Below are 22,327 nucleotides of genomic sequence, written 5' to 3' on the forward strand. Positions count from 1 at the left end.
ACGTCATATGGCTGGAATCATACAGCCTGTAGCCTTTTCAGATTGGCTTCTTTCACTTAGGAACATGCATTCAAGTCTCCTGCATGGCTTTTCTTGACTTGATAGCTCACTTCTCTTTAGCTCTGAACACTATTCCGCGGTCTGGATGGGCCACAGTCTGTGTGTTCACCTACTGAAGGACAGCGTGGTTGCTTCCAGGTTTTGTCAGCTGTGGATAAAGCTGCTGTAAATACCCACAGGCAGGTTTCTGTGTGGACGTAAGTCTTCAGCTCCTTTAGGTAAATACCAAGGAAGGCGATTGCTGGATCCTATGGTAAGAGTCTGTTTAGTTTTGTAAGAAACGGCCAGACTGTCTTCCCAAGCAGCCACCCATCTGCGTTCCCACCAGCGGTGATGAGGGTTCCTGTTGCTCCACAGCCTCGTCAGCACTTGGTGTTGTCTATGTTCCAGATTTTGGCCATTCTGATAGGTGTATAGTGATATCTCATTGTTATTTTATTTTTATATATATATTTTTTGGCCGAGCCACGTGGCTTGTGGGATCTTAGTTCCCCAACCAGGGACTGAACCCGTGCCCTCGGCAGTGAAAGTGCTGCGTCCTGACCGCTGGACCGCCAGGGAAGTCCCTCGTTGTTTCAACTTGCGTTTTCCTGATGACAGCTGATGTGGAGCATATTTGCAGGTCCTTAACTGCCATCTGTGTGTCTGCTTTGCTGAGGCGTCTGTTCAGGTCTTTCGTCCATTTCTTAATCAGGCTGTTCATTTTCTCATTGTTGAGTTTCAAGTGTTCTTTATATATTTTGAATAACAGTCCTTTATCTGATGCGTGTTTTGCAATTTTTTCTCCCAGTCTGTGGCTTGTCTTCTCGTTGTCGTAACTGTGTCTTTTGGAGCACAGAAGTCCAGCTTGTCAGCTCTTCCATGAATTGTGCCTTTGGTGCTGTATCTAAACAGTCATTGCCAAAGCCAAGGTCCTCAAGAGTTTCTCCCATGGTATCGTCTAGGAGTTTGGCATTTTACATTTAGGTCTGTGATCCATCGTGAGTATTTTTTTTTTTTTTTGCATGTGATGTCCAGTTGTTCTAGCACCATTTGTTGAAAAGACTATCTTTCCCCCATTGTATTGCCTTTGATTTTTTTATTAAAGATGAGTTGACTGTATTTATGTGGGTCTATTTCTGGGCTTTCTGTTCGGTTCCGTTGATCTGTTTGTCTCTCTTGCACCAATACCACAGTGTCTTGATTCCCGTAGCTTATAATAAGTCTTAAAGGCAGACACTGTCAGTCCTCCAAATTTGTTCTTCTCCTTCAGTAGTGTGTTGGTCTTTTCCCTCCCTGTATAAACTTCAGAACTGACTTGTTTATAGCCCCAAAATAACTTGCTGGGATTTTCATTAGGATTGCACTGAATCTATAGCAAATTGGGAAGAACTGATATCTTGACAGCATTGAGTCTTCCTATCCATGAACATGGGATATCTCTGAATTCATTTAGTTCTCCTTTGATTTCTTTTGTCGGAGTTTTGTAGCTTTTCTCATGTAGACCTTGTACACATATATGTCATACTTATACCTGGTATAAATATAAATATTTCATCTTGGGGGTGCTAGTGTAAATGGTACTGTGTTTTTAATTTCAAATTCCACTTGTTCATTGCTGGTATATAGAAAATGGTTGACTGTTGTACATTAATCTTATATCCTACAAACTTGCCATTATCAGTGGTTCCAGGAGTATTTTTTGGGTAATTGTTTTGGGTTTTCTACATTTTGATTTTCATGTCATCTGCAGATTGATAGTTTTATTTCTTCCTTTCCAATCTGTGTGCTTCTGTTTCCTTTTCTGGTCTTATGGCGTTAGCTATTATGGTGAAAAGGAGTGGTGAGAGGGGGCATCCTTGCCTTGTACCTGGTTTTAGTGGGGAAGCTTCAAGTTTCTCACTGTTAAGTATACCATTAGGTATGATGTTCACTGTAGGTTTTTAGTAGATAGTCTACCAACTTGAGGAAGTTCACCTTTATTCCTAGTTTACTAAGAGTTTTTATCGTAACGTGCGTTGGATTTTATAAGATGCTCTTCCTGCATCTAGCGATAGGACCGTGTGATTTTTCTTAATTCTGTTGATGTGATGGATTCCATTAAGTGATCTTCAAATGTTGAGCCAACCTTAAGTACCTGGGCTAAATCCCACTTGGTCCTGGCTGGCCTGTTTGCTGAAAGGGAAACTGTCTTCAACTAGCAAGTCCCCGATTCCTTGATCTGAAGCGAGTGCGGCAGACCAGAGGGCCCTGGCTTATGTAGGTGCCACCCACTGTGTTCCCAGGAAGGCGTACCTCTGAGCTCCCAGGGCTTGGCTTGGGCACTCGCTTTCTGGAGAGATACTGGTTCCCTTCCCGAGACAGCTGGGCCAGCGCCTCAGGCCAGCACCTCCAGCACAGCAGCTGCCAGATCTGCAGGGAGGTGTGGCCACATCCCCCGCCCAGGACGCCTGTAACTGGAGAACGGAGCAGTGATCTTAGGGCTGTGGCATTCGGAGGCCTACTCCCGATGGGAACCATGGAGAATTTCATGGAGAGGAAATGGGAGAACTTTGGAAAGGAACTGCTCATGCATCTCTGGGGTCCCTGGGCTGTCTCTATAACACGCTATTGTCTTCCAGCCCGGGACGTCCACGGCTGCTGCATCTTGTGTTCTCAATTAATCTGGAAAAGTTCTAGCTGCCTGGGAGGAAGGGCGCTGTGGGGCACATCCATGTTTAACTTTGAGGGCAGCTGAGTTGGGACACTGGGGCCACTGGCACTCAGGCTGGTGAGGGTCCTGTTTCCTAATCTTAGAGCATCTCCCCGAGTGGACACTTGGGCCCTGGGCACTTCTGATACAAAGGGACCCATATAGCAGCCGCTGTCTGGCTGGACGGCAGTGTCTGTCTCTGAGCAGGAAGTGACTGCTGGCCTCCCAGAGCCCAGGGTATTGGGGAGACCCCCTGCCCCTGTGAGGGGGGCGTTTACCCTGGGCAGGCGCGAGGCCAGGCCTCATTCCGTGGATGCTGCTGTCTGCACTGCCCTGGCTGTTCCCCACTTCTCATCTGCATAGGGGTCTTACCTGCAAGGGGCAGGGTGAGGCTGAGGGGGAGCCCACATTGTGGGGAGTCGGGGCCACACAGAGACGCCGCTATCTGGGAGGGGCCAGCCCGGCGGGTGCCCAAAGCCCTGGTCTTCGTGTGGGCACCTCTTCTCTTCTCTTTTCATATTTTGTTCTCAGGGTGCTATGTGAAAGGCACGGCTTGTCTTAGGAAGTTGGGGTCCAGCTTCTCTTCCCTCTGCTTTGTCCCAGGAAGTCCTGGGTCGGCCTGACCCTGCACTCGGGGGCCAGAGTCCAGGCGCCCACCACACACTGACGCACGGACGCAGCCATGCTGTCACCTGCACACATGGTCGCGTGCACACTGGGGGGCTCATCTGCGCCTTGGTCGGGACACCCACACGCCAGCAGCCGCTCCTCAGGAGAGCGTCTCCCCGTGGACCTCATTTTGGAGGCAGACCGCGCTGATTACGGGGGTCTTCTTTTTTTTTTTTTTTTTGAGGTACGCGGGCCTCTCACTGTTGTGGCCTCTCCCATTGCAGAGCGCAGGCTCAGCGGCCATGGCTCATGGGCCCAGCCGCTCCGCGGCAGGTGGGGTCTTCCCGGACCGGGACACGAACCCGTGTCCCCTGCATCGGCAGGCGGACTCTCAACCACTGCGCCACCAGGGAAGCCCTACGGGGGGTCTTGAGAGAAAAGGCCTTGGGGGGGGCCCTTGGCCAGACCACGGCCCCCAAGTCCCCACTCTGCCCAGCCGTGTGGGCGTTCAGGGAAGCCACTGGTGAACCGGCCTCTCCTCGCAATGGTGTTTCCCCCTCCTGGGGTGGCCAGTGACCACATCCCCTGTACAGAGAGGTGGGCCTTGCCGCCCCCAGCCCTGGACACCCCCGGTCCCAGCAATCATCAGTCCAGGCCACTAGTGGCCCCTACACGCCCAGGAAGCAGCAGTGTCCCTGCTGTACCCACGGCTCGGGCGGGTCCAGGCGCCGTGGCCATGTCCCAGCCTGGGCCTGTGCCGCCGAGTGGGCTCCTTTTGGTGGGGGGGGGGTCGCTGACCACACGAGGAGGCGGAGGGACGAAAGCCCGCGGGGTAACTGAGAGGATGGGTGGAGCGGTGTGGGGCCGAGAGTGTGGCAGTCGGTGAGGGAGGAGGCCAGGGTGGTCCATCAGGCAGCCCTGTCCCGGTCGGGCGGTCGTGTGTGGCGCCTGGTGTGGACACTGGGCAGTGAGGAGCCCCCGAAGCAGCCACCAGCTGGGAGGACCCCCAGCAACCTGGGAGGTGGGGGCGGAGTTTGCGGTACCAAGTGTGAGCAGACTTGGAGACCACAGCTAAGAAGGGCCCCCCAAGAAACGCGGCCCCTTTTACGGCCTCCCTTCCTAGGAGTGTAACTCGTTTCCGGGACGTTCCTAGTGTAGACGCAGCTCAGGGCACCCCCTGTGTGCATCTCTTTCTTTTTTGTAACGTTTCGATGTCTTGAAGTTACACCAGTGTCTGGGGTGGGTGAGGGTACCTTGACCAGCGTCTGCTGCGTTCCTCCTGTGGTTCCAGTGTGGGAACAGGGGCGGGCTCAAGCCCTCGGCACCTGGCAGTGGCTCCGTGTGCTAACGGGGGACAGGGTCCCCAGCGAGCAGTGCCCCTGCCCCTCCCACCACGCTAATTTGGGAGGGTCTCTGCGCCCCACTTGGAAGCAGCGAGCCTGTGGGGGCGGGCGTGGCGCCTGGACGGGCAGGTGGCTGTCGTGCCCCGCTGGCGGGCGGGAGGCCGGCCGGGCCTCGGTTTCCCTGGGGGTGCGCGGCCTCACTGCTGTCTTTCTCTCCACAGAGAGCCAGGTCATGGAGGTGGGGCTCCAGCCGCTGCTCGGGGAGCCCCTGCCGCGGCAGGTGGCCCTGGTGCACGACCCCGACATGGGGCCCGCCTACGAGTTCGGCGCAGACGTGGGTGGTGACGGCTGGGCGGCCCGGAGCCTCCTGCCCAGCACGTTCTTCCAGCACTTCTCCCTGCTGGTGCATGTGCGGCCGGCCTCAGCGCGCGCGGGCGTGCTCTTCGCGGTCACGGACGCGGCGCAGGCGGTGGTCCTGGTGGGCGTGAAGCTGGCGGCGGCGCGCGGGGCGTGGCAGCAGGTGCAGCTGCTCTACACCGAGCCCGGTGCCGCCCGCACTCACACGGCCGCCAGCTTCACGCTGCCCACGCTGGACGGTCGCTGGACGCGCCTGGCCATCGCCGTGGACGGCGCACATGCCGCGCTCTTCGTGGACTGCAAGGAGGTCCAGCGCCAGCCCCTGGCGCGCTCCCCACGCGGCCTGCAGCTGGAGCCCGACGCCCGCCTCTTCGTGGCCCAGGCCGGCCGAGCAGACCCTGACAAGTTCCAGGTAACCGCGATGGCCGCCCGCACCGGGGCAGGGGGCAGGCTGGGGATGGGGACGATGGTTGCTCCCACTTGCTGCGGCAGGGGCTCCGGGGACAGGAAAACCCCGGGGGAGCAGGCCCTTGGTCCACCCAGCTCCCCCTGGGCTTTATTCCCCTGCTGCTCTGGGACGGCCTTCTTCACTGGATACCCACGTCTGCCACCGTCAGGGGCCCCACCCCATGTGTGCATATGTGTGTCTGCACGTGGGTGTGGTGCTCCCCCCATCAGTGAGCGGGGGCTTTGTCCAGGCCCAGCAGCAGACCGCACACAGTGAAAATGAAGAATTTCAAGACGGCAGTGGAGCGCTGAGTGTGGGCCAGGCGGTTCATGCCACGCACCAACATTCATTGTGCTGGTTATTATTTTTGCCAAACTGTGCAGTGGCCCCATGGCCGGTGAGCCCAGGGCAGGCCTCCGCTTCAGAGCAGCGTGGGCAGAACTTCCCCAGCGGTGACCGGCATGTGGCGCTCTCTACCATGTCCCCAGGGAAGCCCCCTCCCCCAGGCCTGGCCCTGGCCTTCACTTCTGGGGGGAGGCAGATCCCAGATCCTAGTGGGGTCTTTCTCCTGGGCCCTCGGCCCTCGCAGTTCTTGGAACCTTTAGCTGGAGCCCGCCTCCTGGAAGCAGTGCGTGGGCACCCCCAGCAGGCACTGACCCACGAGTCCCTGAATTCTAACATTGCAGCCACTCTGCAGCTGGCCCGCCCCGCCCGGTGGTCCAGACAGGGGTCCCTGTGTGTGCTGATGGGGGATGTGTCCCCAGGGGACAGAAAGTTAATTATTGCCCAGACAAAGGCTGCTTGGTTAAAGTTGTTCTAAGTCCTGGTGACTCGGTTCTGAAAGCTGACCTTTCACCTTTGGCAGGAACTCTCACCCATGGGGTCTGGGAGCCAGCAGGACTTTGATACCAAACTGGGCCTCTTCGTGTTTTCATGTTGATCCTCAAACTTGTTTAACTGGAGAGAAGTTGGAGAGAGCCGTTCCATCTAGGGAGGGGCGGTGTGGGCTGGCGAGTCGTGAGATTTCCCACGCTTTTCCAGACGGAAATCTCTCCCATAAGTTCCATGTTTCTTTAACACTTTAAAAGAAAAGTTGCTCCTGTGCTGGTGGGGATGGGTTGCCTGTCTCACGGTGCTAACAGAGGTCACCACCTTCCTGCATCGAGGACAGCCAGAGGGGCTCACCAGGCTGGGGTCGTCTGTGCAAAACACACTTGCCAGTTAGATACGTAGGCAAACAGTGTCTGGGTGTTTTAATTTGCATTTCCTAGTTGTGAGTGAAAACAAACTTTAATGTTTCCCGTGTTTACTGGATACTTGTATTTCTTCTCGTGACTAGCCCGTTTATGTCCTTTGCATTTTTGTTTTAATGGCTTCCGTTGTTTCTTATTGGTTCATATGAACTCTTTATGTATGTAAGACACTGATCATTTGTTTTATACACTGCAGATTTTATTTCCCAGTTTTTCATTTGCCTTTTCACCTAGTCATTCTTTTTAACCATTGGGATATTTAAAGTGTTTATGTGGTTAAATCTGGCCTGGAATAGACACCCAGAAAAATCTTTGAAGGTTAGAGAGACAGAAGCAGAGGGCACTGTCCGGCTCTGTCTGGAGCCCTGCTTACCAGGGTTAGGGTGCTGCCCCTCCCCCTGCCGTAACATGCCACTTCCAGCTGGGTCCAGTGTGGAGTGGCTTCTCTGTCCCCTCGGACTCCAGTTCCAGGAATCTCTCTCTGGGAGTTTGATCAGACTCCAGCCAAGTGAGAGGTGAAGCGTGTTGTCTGGGGGGAGGAGTAGACAAGACGGGTTTAGGACAGGGTTTGTCAGCCTTTCTGAATTCAGACTCCTGGGGAAACATCACTCACACGTGTGACTGCGAAGACTTGGCCCAGATGAGCACAGAGCTCCGGGTGCGGAATGAGCCAGGGTGTCCCCCCCGATGGTCTCCGGAGCAGGGTGCTCAGCCCCTCGCCGACCACCCAGCACTCAGCACGGCCCCCCTCCTGAGGTCCTTGCAGACCCTTTGTTCTTTTCTCCCGTCACAAATATTAGGAACGTCCTTGGTCTTTCACGTTCATTCTTATTCTTGAGCTTATGTTGTAATAAATATTTCTTGGGAAATCCCCAATTCCACCCAGTTGTTGCAACATTCTGCTTAAAATGTTACTTCCAATTCTTTTTCGGTGGTTATTGACCTCATTCTTTTTTTTTTTTTAACTATTTCAAACACTATGTAGTTGAATTTTCGCGACTTAATTTCTCTTTGTTGAAAGTGTTCCTGTTTTCTCATTCCCGTTGGCTTTTCTCTTTATGAAGCCACCTTCCTCTTTACCCCGGTTTCTGTTGAGGTTTAGTCATCTGTTTTTTCAGACCTCCTGGGACCCTCGTCTGAAACTGGTACTGGGCCAGGGCAAGACTGTGCTTGGGAACAAGAGACACGGCCCAGCTGTGCACCTCGTGTTGAACATTCACTGCTTTTGTTCTGTGATGAGGGCGCTGGAGGCTGTGAATTTTCCTCAGCAGGCGGCTTTGTTGGCCACGTTATATAAGGAATAAGTGACTGGCCCACTGAAGCTAAGAGGGTGTCCACCAGCCACGCTAGGTTTGGGTAGGCTTGGCCCCAAGGATGGAGCACAGCGGGCAGGGAAAGTGCTGGCATCCTCTGACACCCCTTAGTCCTCTCGCTCTGGCCCCCAAGTCCAGCCACACCAGACCTGCTGGCCCTGACTGAGGGACAGCTCGGGGCACCAGAGGTCACTGTCACCAGCTTCTCCCAATACTCCTCTGTCAGTCATCTGAACTGACCTGGACCCGTACTGTAACTGGTCACAGTCCTGCAGCAGTCACGCAATTCCCTGACTTCATGAAATGGAGAAATGGGGAGAGAGTTCCTTGTAATAGAATTTGACGCGAATAGTTGAGGAGTTGGGGCTTGGTACGGGAAGCTGGTCAGAAGCCACTCAGTTCAGGACATACGGGACATGGGACAGTGGTGGTGTGGGCCAATCACAGAGACAGCCGGGGTAGGTGACAAGGGACCAGGCAACCTGGGGGTCAGCCAGCAGAGGAGGGAGGGGCCGGGGGTGAGGACGGGCGAAGCAGGCCCAGGAGGGCTGGGCCCCACCCACCCCCTGTCCAGGCTTGCTCAGCCCCACTGCCCTGGGCCAGGACAGGGCCCTTCCAGATGGAGCAGACACCCTGGCACCCCTCAGGGGTGTGGGAGGCCCCCTGGGGAACGCTGGGGTGCCCGGAGCTGGGGTCCCAGGGAGATGGACCCCGCACCAGCGACTAGGGATGCGCTTTCGCGCGTGGGGCTCTGGTCGTCTGCACACAACTCTAAGCCCAGTGGCCCTAGTGAGGCAGCAACTGGACAGATTTCAGACGGTCTGGATTTCACAACCTCTGCTTGCAAGTCCGTCCAGCGTGTGCAGCGGGTCTTGTGGCCTTTGTGCTGCTGGCGTCTTCCCAGCTGAGCATGGCCTTGGGCGTGTCCTACTCCCCATTCCTCCCGGCGTCCGGCAGCCTGTTGCTGAGTGGCTGGCCTGATGCCGGCTGGTGTGGGACCCTCGCCTCACGGGACAGTGTCCGTGTGGGGACGGTCATGCCCAGATGCCCTCTGCCTGCCGGGAGCCTCGGGACCTTCCCGCATCGCTGTCACACACGAAGTGCCCCGGTGCTGTTCAGAGCGTGGCTTTTCTAGAAATTGAACGTCTGGCCCCTCGTGCCGCCCCTGGCGTGATTCTCTGTCGCCTGGAGAAGCCCTGTCCCTCCTCCAGCAGGGCTGTGGGTGGGCCGAGAATTTCCATCCCCAACGTGCTCCTGCCACTGACCCGAGCCCAGTGACCAACCCCCGTGCATGCACACACGTGTGCCCTCCCGCACACAGACCTCCACACGCCCCTCCCGGCAGCTCACTGCCCTCCCTGGTGGCTGGAGCATCTCAGGATTCCAGGGGGGAACAGACCAGCCACTGCCCACGGCCGAATCCCCTCATCACGGCCGGGTGGACCGTCCCTCTTCAGACCGGAGCTCCAGCCTTGGGTGGTCTGCAGGCTGCCAGCCCCTCACAGCCTCTCCTCTACCCGCAACCAGGTTCTGCCCGTAGGATCCACGTACCACACGGGGCCCAGGGACCCCGATGCCTACACAGTCCCGTGGTCAGGCAGGCCATCCTGTGTCCCGCCAGTGATGTCCAGCCCTGGACACAGCCTCAGCTCCCCAGTGGCTGCAGTGAGAAGGGGCCAGCTCCACCCTGGCTGTGGGCCTTGCAGGGACTCTGCAGGCTGGTTCAAGGCTCCAGAGAAGACCGTGGCTTTCTGCTCTCAGGGGGCCGGTGACGGGGTACCCAGGGCAGGCAAGGATGGAGCTGGATGTGAAGGGCAGAAGCAGCTGGACTCAGCTTTGGACATAGGTGTCTGCGCTGGTTCAGCTGAAACAATGGGCTAAGCTCAGACTGAGGGAGGCTGCACTCCACAGGCCTGGTCACTTCCGGGAAGACGCTGCCACCTCCCTCCCGCCAGCCAGGGGACAGGCTCCTGGACGGCAGTGCTGACCGAGACCCCTGCCCCCCAGCCCTGTGATCTGTCAGCTTCCCCTGGAGGCCCAGACATCACCAGGCAGGTGCAGGTCCACGCCAGGCCATCCTGCAGAACCTTCTGGAACCGCTAGTCATCCTGAGTGTGAGAAGCGTGCAGCCTCCTGCCATGGTGTGAGGGTCGGAGCTGCAGGAGGGGCTCGCCAGGCAGGATGAGCCTTGGCCATGAAGCCACGGGCGCTTCTGCCTTAGAGCTTCTGAAATGAGCTGCGGTCAGGTGGGGAAAACAGTGAACGTGGCCCGTGTTCCCACCAATGGACACTGTTCTCGCCACCTTCGGAGATCAACCAGCGACAGGACGCCATTGTCGGCGACTTGGTGCCCCCGTCGGCTGGTGAGGCCGCAGCAGTTTTGGGAGCCCCGAGCAGGGCCCACCGCCCCTGAGGCCAGCCCCCGTGCTCACTTGAGAAAGGGGGGCGGTCCACGTGCGCTGCGGAGCTGAACCCCCCGCCTGTACCTCCTCTCCGCCTGTGTCTTTGGCCCCCTCCCCCCCCCGCAGGCCTGGCTGGGAGTTGTGTTGGGGACATGAGGACCTCATGTAACTGGGGGCTGTGGGGTTCTCCCTCAGCCCCCCCCGGGCCAGCTGACCTCATTCGCCTGAACGTGCACACACACCTGTGCACATACACACCCACGTGTGCACATACAAGCATGTGGATGCAGGGGCACGCTCACACACAATGACGCGCGTACCTGCACGACACACTTATACACTCATGTATACGTGTGCACATCCACGTGCACGTGACACACGCGATGTGTACACACAAACACACACAAGGAGGTGGGGTGTCCCACCCTGTAGGCCTCTATCAGTGGGAGTGGAGGTGCAAGGGGGAGTATGGAGCCGGGCAGAACTGGGGTCCGGAGGTGCTGATCCTTGGGAGGGAGCCCGTGGGGCTTCCTGGAGGAGGTGGCCTGAGCTGGGCCCAGAGAGAGGCGTGGAGCCCTCAGGCGAGGGCTCATGGGGACGCGCGGGGGTGTTTGTCAGCTTGTGGTCACGCGTGGAGCAGGATGGCTGTGAGACGGGGGATCAGTGATAAAGGGAGTGTGAAGGGCACTTAGGGGGTAAACAGTAACCTGACCGGTCGGCACACGGCCCGAGGACATCCCGCCCGCCACCTATTTTAATACAGCCCACGACTAGAAAGGCTTCTGCATGTTTAAGTGGCTGCAAAAACCAAAAGAAGACGAGTACTTTGTGAGGTGTGAATGTTTGAGTGTCCTGTATGGTCTGGTGGGAGCAGCTGCGTCCAGCGTCCACCAACCATCTGTGGTCAGCTTCCCGACACAGCCGCAGAGCAGCGGCAGCAAAGACCTGGAAATGCACCATCTGGCCCTTGACTGAGAACGTTTGCCAGCCCCTGACCTAAACTGGTCTGTATTAAGAGCTGTGAAAACGTGCATCTTAGACTCGATGAAATGTCTCTATTCAGGAGAAGATGCACTGATAAATCCCGTGGATTAAAATGAAAACAAAAGAAATACCGGGCAAGCATGTGTAGATACGCATAACGCCCAGGCAGGGAAGCTTCTAGAAAGGGCACCAAAGGCCCGGGGTCCAGCGGCCGCACGCACGTGTCTCCGCGATCTCAGCGGCGACTCAGAACCTGTGGTTGTGTCACCCTCTGGGGAACAGGAGACCTCATGGCAAAGGCCCCGGCGCAGCCAGGCTGAGGTCCTCGGCCATCGTGCCATTCCAGCTGGTGGTGGCCCTGCCCCAGCGTTGGGCTTTCTGTAGGAGCGGGGGTCCCGCATCTTCTCCGTGCCTGCTGCCCCGACCTCCCCCCGGCCAGTGCCTCCTGCCTCGTGCCCCGAGGGGACACCACCTCCAAGGACACTGCACACTGCTGGCCTGTTCTCTGCACTGGGACCCGAGAGATGTGTCTGTGCTGTGTCCTGGCACCTAGTGTGGGGCTGGGGCCACGGAGGGAGCGCGGAGCCTGCGAGCGGGTGATGAGCGTTCATGCTGAAGAGGGAAGGAGGGAGGGAGTGATGCCGCCTGCTGTGGCGTCCCCCGCTGTGGTGCTACCCCTGGGATTGGCCTCAGACGTGCCGGGCTCCGAGCTGGCCGCAGCTTGAGTCGGGGTCTCCCTGCGCCCTGGGCCTCCTGCCTTGGGACCCCTGGTGACCTTCCCCTCTGTGCAGGGCCTGATCTCGGACCTGAGGCTGCGTGAGGACCCCCAGGTGAGCCCCCTGCACTGCCTGGATGAGGATGAGAAGGACGATGACGATAGGGTGAGTGGCCGCTGCCCGGGCTCAGGCAGGGGCTCCCTCCCCGCCCCCACCTTGTGGGAGGAGGGACTCAAGGCCGGGAGTGGGGTGGCCTCGCCTGGAAACCCGAAGTAACGGGGCCGGAAAGGTCTCTTTTGAAAGATGCCACTTTGGGTCGATGTTACTTGGGATCACGTTTCTATCTACCTGTAACCTGAGAAAGAACCTCCCTTGCCTAGAACTTTCCACACAGAAACACTTCCAGAACCTAAAGGTTAAAAATCACCCCTAGGATAGCCAGTTGGCGATAGAGTCACTAGTAGTCACCAGAGCAAAAAATATGTGTGTGCGTGTGCAGTAGTGTGTGTGCGTGCGTGTGTGCAGTATGTGTGTGCGTGTGTGCAGCAGTGTGTGCGTGTGCAGTAGTGTGTGCGCGTGCAGTAGTGTGTGTGCACGCGTGTGCAGTAGTGTGTGTGCGTGTGCAGTAGTGTGTGTGGTGTGTGCGTGTGCAGTAGTGTGTGCGCGTGCAGTAGTGTGTGTGCGCACGTGCAGTAGTGTGTGTGCACGCGTGTGCAGTAGTGTGTGCGGTGTGTGCGTGTGCAGTAGTGTGTGCGCGTGCAGTAGTGTGTGTGCGCACGTGCAGTAGTGTGTGCGTGTGTGCGCTTGCAGTGGTGTGTGTGCGTGTGCAGTAGTGTGTGCGCGCGTGCAGTAGTGTGTGGTGTGTGTGTGCGTGCACGTGCACACTGTCCCGTGGCACCTAAGGCAGAAAGCACACCACTTCTGGTGTGTGAAGAACAGACGGGCAGGAGACCTGTGTCCCCAGGGCAAACCCAGGTCTCAGCCGTGTGCAGGGAGCAGGGCAGGCGAGAGGGGGCATGACCTTCACGCTGAGTCCCAGCCCCCGAGGGTCCCTGGGCGGGGCCTCCCCTCTCGGCTGTGTCCCAGGACAGCGTCCCGGGACAGGATGGCCCGTGGAGAGGAAGGAATGCGCTTTGTGCGGGTCTGTGTGTCCGGCCAGTCTCTGAGCTCGCTTCCCGCAGGCCTTTTGTTCTAAGTGGTCTGATGGACACGTGCCCTGTCGAGGACACCCAGCCTGCCCTCTCCCCCCGCCCCCAGCTCCCGGGGGGCGGGGGGCTTCAGTCACTGGCTTGTTTCCTGTCAACCCTGCAGGCGTCAGGAGACTTGGGCAGCGGGCTTGCGGAGACCTGGGAGCGTATCGGGGAGGAGTTGGTGAGTGCCGGGGCCCTCAGGGTGGGGTGTCGGGGACACGCGTGCACACGCGTGTGCGAGTTCTAAGGGCTCCTGGGCGGCCAAGACAAATGCCCGCTGGAGACGGGGGCCTAGAGCTCTGGCGAGCGGCCGGCGCGCCTTCCGGCTGAGCCTCCTCGGGGGGAGCGTTCTCTCGAATCCGGCATCTGGTCCAGACCTCGTGCGGTTGTCTGAATGACCTTGGCATCTGTTGGCGTCTCCCGTCAGCTTGTGGGGCCATAAGGGACTAAGGGGCAACCCCGCTCTGTAGCCCACACGGCCCAAAGCCACACACAGGGCTGGGGGTGTCTCGGGCGTGACAGGGACATCGCCTTCTCCTGTTTGGACAGATCGCCTCCTCTTAGGGCTTGGGCGTTGAGGGGCCGTGATGGGACGGAGTGCTGAGCTGCCCTGGGGTGGACGGTTGGCGGCCCCCCGCACGCCAGGGACGCCGGGGCTCCCTGCACTGGCCAGGGCAGCTCTCGGGGAGCCGCGCTAGCTCTGGCGCCCGGCCGCCCCCTGGAGGGTGTCAGAGGGTGGTGCCCACGCCGGCCCTGCCGGGGGTCCTCAGCCATCTCCACCCAGGGGCCCTGGGCACAAACTGCGGCAACAGCGGTGTCCCCACTGTGCCGGTGCCAAGGCGTGAAGCGCTGCAGCCACGGGGCCTCTCTCTTTTTTTGTTTATTTTTTGCGGTACGCGGGCCTCTCAACTGTTGTGGCCTCTCCCATTGCGGAGCACAGGCTCTGGACGTGCAGGCTCAGCGGCCATGGCTCACGGGCCCAGCCGCTCCGCAGCACATGGGATCTTCCCAGACCGGGGCACGAACCCGCGTCCCCTGCATCAGCAGGCGGACTCTTAACCACTGCGCCACCAGGGAAGCCCCATGGGGACTCTCTTAACAGACTGGAGGCGGGGGCAGCCAGAGATGGAAAGAGTCATCCGGACTGCAGTGCGCTAACTAGGAAGCCATCCCTGCCAGCTCCTGCTTCAGAAAATCTGGCCGAGGTCGCAGTATGGGAGGGAGGAGGGGCCGTGCGGAAGCCTCTGTGCGGGGCCCAGCCTGGTCCAGGGCACCCTCGGCCTCTCAGCACCCCCTGCGCGCTCTCCGTGGTCCTCCGTGCCTCCGCCCTCCCCCACCCACAGGGTCTGAGGTGTCAGCGGCTGACCAGCTCCGGGTCCCTGGGGACCCTCCCCATATCGGAGGGTTGTGGCTGTAGGGGGGAGGCCTGGTGTCCAGCGCCAGGTGCCGCTTGCCCACCGGGCAGTGGGGGAGCCCTTGGACAGGCCTCACAGGCATGCCGTCCCGGGCACCTAGACCAGCACCATCTCCCGAGCACTGTTGCCAGGGAGCTCGTGCCAGGTGTGGACGGCTGGTCACGGGAAGCGTTTTCACTGCGCCTGTGCCCACGTCCTCGCAGCTCCGGGTGCCTCTGGGGACAGGGAAGCGGGCTCACAGAGCAGGGCCACCCCTCCCCTTGTGCAGTGAATGCAGAGGCTCCCTCCCTCTGTGGGCGTCCAACGTGGTGATGGCTACGTGCCCGTCACTGTCCGGACCACAGGCAGGAACTGGGGCTCCCTGAGTCTCTGAGGGGCCGTCCTGGGCCCTGCAGGTGGCGGGGGAGGGCCGGCGCTCAGCCATCCCTCCAGGTGTGGGGGTTCGGGGACTTGCCGACTTGCAGGGCGAGGAGACCCCCATCCCCTGAGCTGTCCAGGAGAAGATGGCTCCGGAGGGGCTTAGAGCCTCTTCCTGTCTGTGACGGAGTTTCCAGGAGAAAATGGCTCTGGAGGGGCCAGAGCTTCTTCCTGTCTGTGACGGAGTCTCTGGTGGCTTAAGAATAACTTCCCTGCAGCCCATAAACATCTCATTTTACGACTGAACGCATGTGAACCTGACAGCTTCGCCAGCGCTCACGGGCCACACGCGTCGCTGAATAACAGCTGCTTCCCACTCTCACCCCAGGGCGCACCCCTGGGACCCGGGCTGCCCGAGGCCCCTCCAGTCACTTCTCCACCCTTGGCTGGAGTGGGCAGCCAGGAAGATTTCAGAACTGAGGAAATTGAGGAGGAGGCCACGGTGTCTTCGTTAGGAGGTAAAGTTTTGCTGGGGTGGTGTGAGTGTTTGTCAGTGGGGTGTGCGTGTGCATTCAGTGTGTGCGCCCAGCGCATGTCTGTGTCCGTGTGGCAGAGGAGGGGCTCCCGTCCGTCACACGCACGCCCTGCTGGGGAGGGCCCATGCCTGCCCCGCCCCCTTGCTGCCCCAGCTGCGGGTCCTCAGCTGCTCCGTGGACGTGGTCTCTCCTGTGTTTTGTTTCTCACTTTCTGCTGCTCCTGAGGGATTTGTGGGACCGTCCCAAGGGTGCTGCTACTTCCCCGCCTGGGGACAGCGGGGTCACCAGGAGGATGTGAGAGCTGGTTTTCAGGGAAGAGGTGCAGAGGTGCCTCTGCTCAGGCCCTCTGCAAAGTAGGGCAGCATTTGTGGGCTCAGGGACTCCCCCCACGCGCGGCCCAGAGGGTGCACAGGCTCGGACGCCCGGGCCACCCTGGGAAGTGGACCGTGTCTTCGTGCCCAGCTGCCCGTGGCCGCGTGCCGGTGCCCACGAAGGTTGCTGCGTGCCACAGGGCCCACATCTCCCTTCAGTTGCTATTCCCATATCTTCTTTCATAAAAATCTGTTCCAGTCTCACGCCCAAATTTTAACGGGCCGTTTGTTTTCCTGTTATCGACTTCTGAGAGCTTTTATCTTCTGCACACGACTCCTTTGTCAGATATCCCCTCAGTCTGCGGCTTACCTTTGCATCTTGTTAATAGTGACTTAGAAGAGCACAAGGTTTTAACTTGGATGAAATTAGAGTTAGCAGTTTGTCCTCCATGGGTCTCGGTGCTGGCGTCACGTCTGAGAAGCCAGCCAGTCTTGGGCTTTCACTCGGGCCTGCGATCCACAGGACGTGGTTCTCGCACGTGGCTCCAGCACGTGTATTGGAAGGAGCGCGCTGCGCCTCTGCGTTGCCCGGGGCCTTTGCCGAGCAGCTGTGCGTGTGCCGGTCTGTCTGGACTCTGCTCCGTTGCGGCCCGTCCCACCGTCTTCACAGCGTCGCACACGGTCCCGATCGCTTGGCTTTGCGATCAGCCTGGGCTCGGGTGGTGTGCGGCCTCCAGCCTCGCGCTGCCTTGACGAAGCTGCTTGGGCGTTCTGTGTGCTTCGCAGTCTCGTGTGAATTTTCGATCCGTATGTCAGTTTCTCTGAGAAGGGCTGCCAGGGTTTGGACGCTGCGGGTCAGCGTGGGGACCGGCCTGGGCGTCCAGCTAATGTTGAGTCTTCCGACCCCGGACTCAGGCTCTGTCTCCTCTGGCTTATTTAGGCCTTTGCTTTCTCTGAGCGACATTTTTGCGGTTTTAAATGTTTCTGAGGCAGGAATTTTAATTTTGCCTTACATCAGGAAGAGGCCTGGGAGGTGTCCCGGGGCAGGATGGGGTGCCCTCTGGTGGCTGACCTGTGACTTGGCAGGTCTGCGGGGGTGGGGTGGGGCTGGCCGAGGCCACAGTGCCCCCAGCAGGCACCGCCGGCTCGCGCACTGAGCAGGGCGAGCCCAGGGGCGGCTGTAGGTGGGCGTGGGGGGTTGTGGCCCCGAATTCTTCTGGAAATGGGCACGGACGTCTCCCAGAGCTGCGCGACCCTGGAAACTTAGGTCCTGTCCAGCCCCCAAGCTCAGCGCCCGGCACTGTCAGAGTGAGATCAGGACCTCACAAGGGCACAGACCCCTCAGGAAGCGGGACGTTGGAAAGCGGCTTCAATCCCGTTTTGTAATTGACTCGGTCGTGCTGACGCTATTGGATGAAAGCTTCGGGGGAACAGCCTCAAACTCCACCCCCAAATTCCTGTCCATCACAAAGGGGAGGCGCCATCTTGCACCCAGTGGAGGGAAAACCCGCAGACGGGGGTGGGGGCGGGGGGACGCGCAGGATGATGTGCTGGGGCCAGCGTCCATGCCGCAGGCACTCTTCTCTGTGCCGTTTTGTTGCTTTCCCAGCTCTGTGGGAACCGCCCGTAGCTTGGGCTGAGGCTGGCTTTGGCCGGATTTGGTGGGTGGACCGACCCTCCACAGGTCCTGGAACCGCCACCGTCACCATCCCCCGCAGGGAAGCCACAGGGACGCGGTTGGGCGCGAGGGGAGACTTGGGTTAGGTCACCGCACAGAACAGCGCTGCACTTCCCACACGTGAGCCAGAGTCTCGGGGGCTCTCGCTCCCAGGTGCCGCCGCCTGGCACTCAGGGGGGAAGGGTCGCGAGGATTCTGCAGACCCTCAGACGGGAGGGGAAACGCGAGTGCAGGGGCGGAGCTGGAGCCCGGGCTCAGGGCCCGGCCAGGACTGAGCGCCAGGCAGGAGGCAGCCTGGGGACGGTCTGACGGCCACCTCTGCCTCCTACAGCTCAGACCCTCCCCAGCTTGAGCACAGTCGCCACGTGGGACGGGGGCGAGTGGAGCCCTGGGGGCGGCCTGAAAGAGGTGAGGTCACCACGGGGACCCCAGAGCAGGCGGAGCCCCTGCTCTGCTCACCGGGGACCCTGACAGAGTTCTGGGGCTCCTGGCCGTCCTCTGTGCCCCCTTGTACCCACGGGCGCCAGCAGCACTGGGTGTCCACAGCTGGGGACGCTCCCCAGCCAGAGCACAAGGGCGGGTGTAGGGGACGCCGGGCGTCCTGGCACCACATGCCGGCCCCGTGTGCGTCCACAAGCATGTTCCCTTGCCTGTCCCCTGCGCCTGTCTTGTCTGTGCCCCCCTGCTGTGTGATCCCGGGCCCGGCCCAGGATGCAGGCGAGCGTGTGTGCCCCCGTCCCAGCCTGTACCCTCTCTTCTTCGTCCCCAGCAAGGCCTGAAGGGGCAGAAAGGAGAACCAGGCGCTCAGGGTCCCCCCGGCCCGGTCGGTCCCCAGGGTCCCGCAGGCCCGGCTGTGCAGAGCCCCGACGCACAGCCCGTTCCCGGGCCGCAGGGACCCCCGGGGCCCCCGGGTAAGGATGGCGCCCCCGGAAGGGATGGCGAGCCCGTGAGTACTGTCTCCGTTTCGTCCAGCGGGGGGTGGGGGCTTGGCCAGAGGGGAGAGGGAAGCAGGGTCCTGGGGCTCCGGACGGCCGCTTCCTTCCCTGGGTGCAGCGGGAGGGTGGCCGGGTGGCCAGGGGGCAGGCAGAGCCAGCCCAGGGCCACGGGCAGGGACGTGGCCACAGTGCCCTGGACGGAAGGTTCTCCAGCCCCGTGCCGAGAGCCACCCTCTCGTGGGAGCAGAGGGGCTGGGGGGACAGGGGTCCGTTTCCATGTTCAGCGTGGGGTGGGGTCAGGTGTAATTTTCTGTCACTGATGGTTTCTCTCCCACTTTCCAGGGTGATCCTGGCGAAGATGGGAAACCTGTAAGTTGCCTTATTTTCAGAACCTGTGTGATCTGTGACGTTTGCATGAGTCCCCAGGCTCCCCCTCTTTCCCACCCAGTGACTGTTTTTAAGCTCAACAAACTGAAGAGATTTCAAAATGAAGCCATTTTCAAAATGCAACTTTTGTTAAGAAAATATAAGTCTAACGGTTGATAGAAAAATAGAGTTATGCGTGTGTATTGAGACGTTTAGGCTACCAGGAAAGAAGTGAAAGTAAAGCTTCCAGATTCTTAGAGGTGAGAGAGGAACAGCCTGAAGTTGGGGGTGGGCGGTGCAGCGGGGACACAGCACGTAGAGAAGAAGAGAGACGCTCGCAGGAGAAACACAGGCTCGTCAGCCGTCACGGTGGATAAGACAGCTTCTACCTCAAGACAGTTTGGATTTTTAAAAATCAACAAATGCTATTCATTGATAATAACAGAATAAAATGACACAAGAGGGTTTAAATAAAGATTTGGGAAACGACAGACCCACAAATGGTGACGGGAAGGCAGGGAGGGAGGCTCTCAGGACTGAGCGGAGACACGGCAGACGCCCGGGGGGACGTCAGGAAGGACGGTGGGGACGTTTCTTGCGGACTCAGCCTGTCCTTCATTGGCCTCTGCGCTTGAGGACCGAGCTTGGCTCAGTCGTTGCGGGGAGCCTCTGCAGCGCGGGGTGCGTGTGTGCACGTGTGGCATCCAGGGTCCGGCGCCTGGATTAGCCAGCTCCTGGGTCGGGGTGCGCTGGGGCCTCGAGTCGACGCGCCCTGCGTGCGGATGCTCAAACACATAGAGGTCTGGTCCGGCCGCGCGGCCTCCACCCATTCACCCAGGCAGCACCCACGGAGGCACTCCTGTCCTCAGCGCCCCCGCAGCACACGCGAGCACGCACACACGTGACGGGCAGGGTGCCACCCTCCGGCCTGGTGTCCCCGGGACACCAAGGTCACCTCTGCAGGCCGCTGCTCCCTGGTGGCAGCCTCGCATCTCCGAGGTTGGTGGTGCCCCCCTGCGGCCCCCAGGACAGCCCCATCTCCGTAGGCACAGAGCTGCATGTCGGTGGTGGCTTGGCCGGTGATGGGCACAGGGCCTACTCCTGACCGAGCCTTCTGGCTTCTGTCTTCCAGGGGGACACCGGGCCGCAGGGCTTCCCAGGAACCCCGGGAGACATGGGCCCCAAGGGCGAGAAGGTGAGAGGTAACCGGCTGGGCATGGGGCGGGCGCGATCCGAGGTGGGGCTGTGAACCCCGGTGTGACAGGGGTCTTCTGTTCCCAGGGGGATCCTGGGGTCGGGCCGAGGGGACCCCCAGGACCCCAAGGGCCTCCGGGGCCACCCGGACCCTCTTTCAGACCTGACAGGCTGGTGAGTCCTCCCTCTTCCACCCAGGTCCCAGCAAAGGGGCCTCTGATCGTGCTCGGCTTCCGACGCCACACTGCTCGGGTCCGGAACCGGCCTCCCGGGGGCGTGTGCAGGCCCCGGGCACTTGGTCCCTGCCCTGCCTCGGGTGTTTTCATTTGGGGGTCGGGGGGCTCGAGGTCACTGTGACAGTCCTGCACAGTTAGCGCCAAGGGCCGGTGCTCGAGGGGGAGCTCGGCGCGGGGGTGCAGCCTCGCCGGCTGACCGCAGGTGGGCCGTCTGGGCTTCTGGTGACTCAGCCTCTCCCCTCAGACCTTCATCGACATGGAGGGGTCCGGGTTTGGTGGTGACCTGGAGAGCCTCCGCGTGAGTGACCCTTGGCCGGGGTGGCCGCTGCCCTGACGTCCCCAAGCACCAGCGGAGCCCGCTGGGCGGCGGCGAGGCCTGGCGGGGTGGGGGGCAGTGGGCATCCTTCGGCCGGTGCTGCATGCAGTGACGTTCTGTGTTTTCCGTGTCCAGGGCCCTCGAGGCTTCCCCGGCCCACCTGGGCCCCCTGGCGTCCCAGGCCTGCCCGGAGAGCCAGGCCGCTTCGGGATGAACAGCTCGGACGTCCCCGGACCCGCAGGCCTTCCCGGAGTGCCTGGGCGGGATGGGCCCCCCGGGCTTCCTGGGACCCCAGTAAGGCCCGCCTCCCCTCATCTGCCCGTGTCCGCGTCCGGGTCGGGGGGACAGTGAACGTGGGGCCTTCCTCCGTCTGGGTGAAAGCCTCCCTCACCACCTCCGTCCTCCCCCACAAAACCTTTCGGGCGGGCACCGTCTTTGGGCCCCCGGGTGGGAGGGACCTGTGTGGGCAGCCCCGTGGTTCCGGCTGCCGAGCCGCTGGTGCCCACGTGACAGCTGCTCACCTCCCTGCCCTTGCAGAGGCCGTCTCGGGGGTGACTCGTGGGACGGGGTTGGCCCTGATGCCTGGGATGGGAGGCCGAGAGGGGCCCACGTTGGGCCCTGTGGGCCCCCCTCCTGGCACTGGGGACACCGCACCGTGGCCTGGCAGGTGCCTGGAGGTGTCGCTGTTGGGTCCCAGGAACCACGGGTGTGCACCTGGTTTTCACCCAGAATCGTGCTCGGGACACAGAGTCCGTGGGCCACGCGGTTTCCTGCTGAAGGCGCGATGACCCTTTACTGAGAGTCCACGGCCGGCCACCAGCCCCAACCTCTGCACACGAGGCCACCCCCGCCCCGTGGGGCTGGCGGCCCTTCTCATCCTCTCTAATTTGATTGGCGACTCAAATTAAACTAAAAAGGGGGAAGGAAGAAATAATAACCCGAACAGAACTGTCCGACGCCCTTGACCGTGCACGTGGGCGGGTCTCCCGTGAGCCGTGGGACTCTGGGCCGTGTCCCGGGAGTGTTTCGGGTGCCGGATGCACAGATGGTCTTCTGCTAACCCGAATCATTCTCCATCTGGCCTCACGCTCTGCTCTTCCCTCCCCAGGGACCCCCAGGTCCTCCAGGAAAAGATGGGCAACCAGGACAGACCGGCCAGAAAGGCAGCCTTGTAAGTCACTCCCCCGGCATCCAGGGCGGACCTGACCTAGCGCCGTGGCGGCATGTGGGTATTTGGGTGGCGTGGCCCCGGGTCAACAGAGGAGAAATGCCACAGGGCAGGGCGGTGACGGCTTTAACTCAACAGGGAGCCGCCGTCTTCTCGGTCCGACAGCCGGGGAACCCTGGGCTTCCCACGCTGGCTCAGAACCGGCCGCTGGGGCCCCTGTAAAAATCCAGGACTTCACTACATGATGCTGTTTCTCCATGATGACAGTTGGCCTAATGGTTTTGAAGAGTCTCGACGCTTTACTTGATTTGGACAATTTATTTCTAGTTTCCATTTTGGTTGCATTGATAATGGAGAAACTTTCAAGGCAGCACACACCTGTGACCGGGGCCCGTGGTTTCCATGTGGTTTCTCGGGGATGGACCACGGGAGGTGCCCACACAGTCACCTGGAGATGATACTTCCCTGT

The 22,327-nt window shown here is 60.2% G+C and overlaps 1 protein-coding gene across 5 annotated transcripts in view; it reads left to right on the top strand.

Moving 5' to 3' along the window:
• COL18A1 (collagen type XVIII alpha 1 chain) overlaps positions 1 to 22,327 on the top strand; it is a 96,588-nt gene that overhangs the window by 54,580 nt on the left and 19,681 nt on the right. For all 5 annotated transcript variants that reach the window (XM_067739688.1, XM_067739689.1, XM_067739685.1 and 2 more), the window contains 12 exons: positions 4,905 to 5,452; positions 12,232 to 12,321; positions 13,468 to 13,527; positions 15,507 to 15,636; positions 17,975 to 18,051; positions 18,413 to 18,589; positions 18,921 to 18,947; positions 20,077 to 20,139; positions 20,226 to 20,312; positions 20,619 to 20,672; positions 20,826 to 20,984; positions 21,799 to 21,861. In XM_067739688.1, coding sequence (XP_067595789.1) covers positions 4,905 to 5,452; positions 12,232 to 12,321; positions 13,468 to 13,527; positions 15,507 to 15,636; positions 17,975 to 18,051; positions 18,413 to 18,589; positions 18,921 to 18,947; positions 20,077 to 20,139; positions 20,226 to 20,312; positions 20,619 to 20,672; positions 20,826 to 20,984; positions 21,799 to 21,861 — 1,535 coding nt within the window. The remainder of the gene's footprint in view (positions 1 to 4,904; positions 5,453 to 12,231; positions 12,322 to 13,467; positions 13,528 to 15,506; positions 15,637 to 17,974; positions 18,052 to 18,412; positions 18,590 to 18,920; positions 18,948 to 20,076; positions 20,140 to 20,225; positions 20,313 to 20,618; positions 20,673 to 20,825; positions 20,985 to 21,798; positions 21,862 to 22,327) is intronic.

Source organism: Pseudorca crassidens, chromosome 5 (assembly GCF_039906515.1).
Source record: "Pseudorca crassidens isolate mPseCra1 chromosome 5, mPseCra1.hap1, whole genome shotgun sequence".
Lineage (NCBI taxonomy): Eukaryota > Metazoa > Chordata > Mammalia > Artiodactyla > Delphinidae > Pseudorca > Pseudorca crassidens.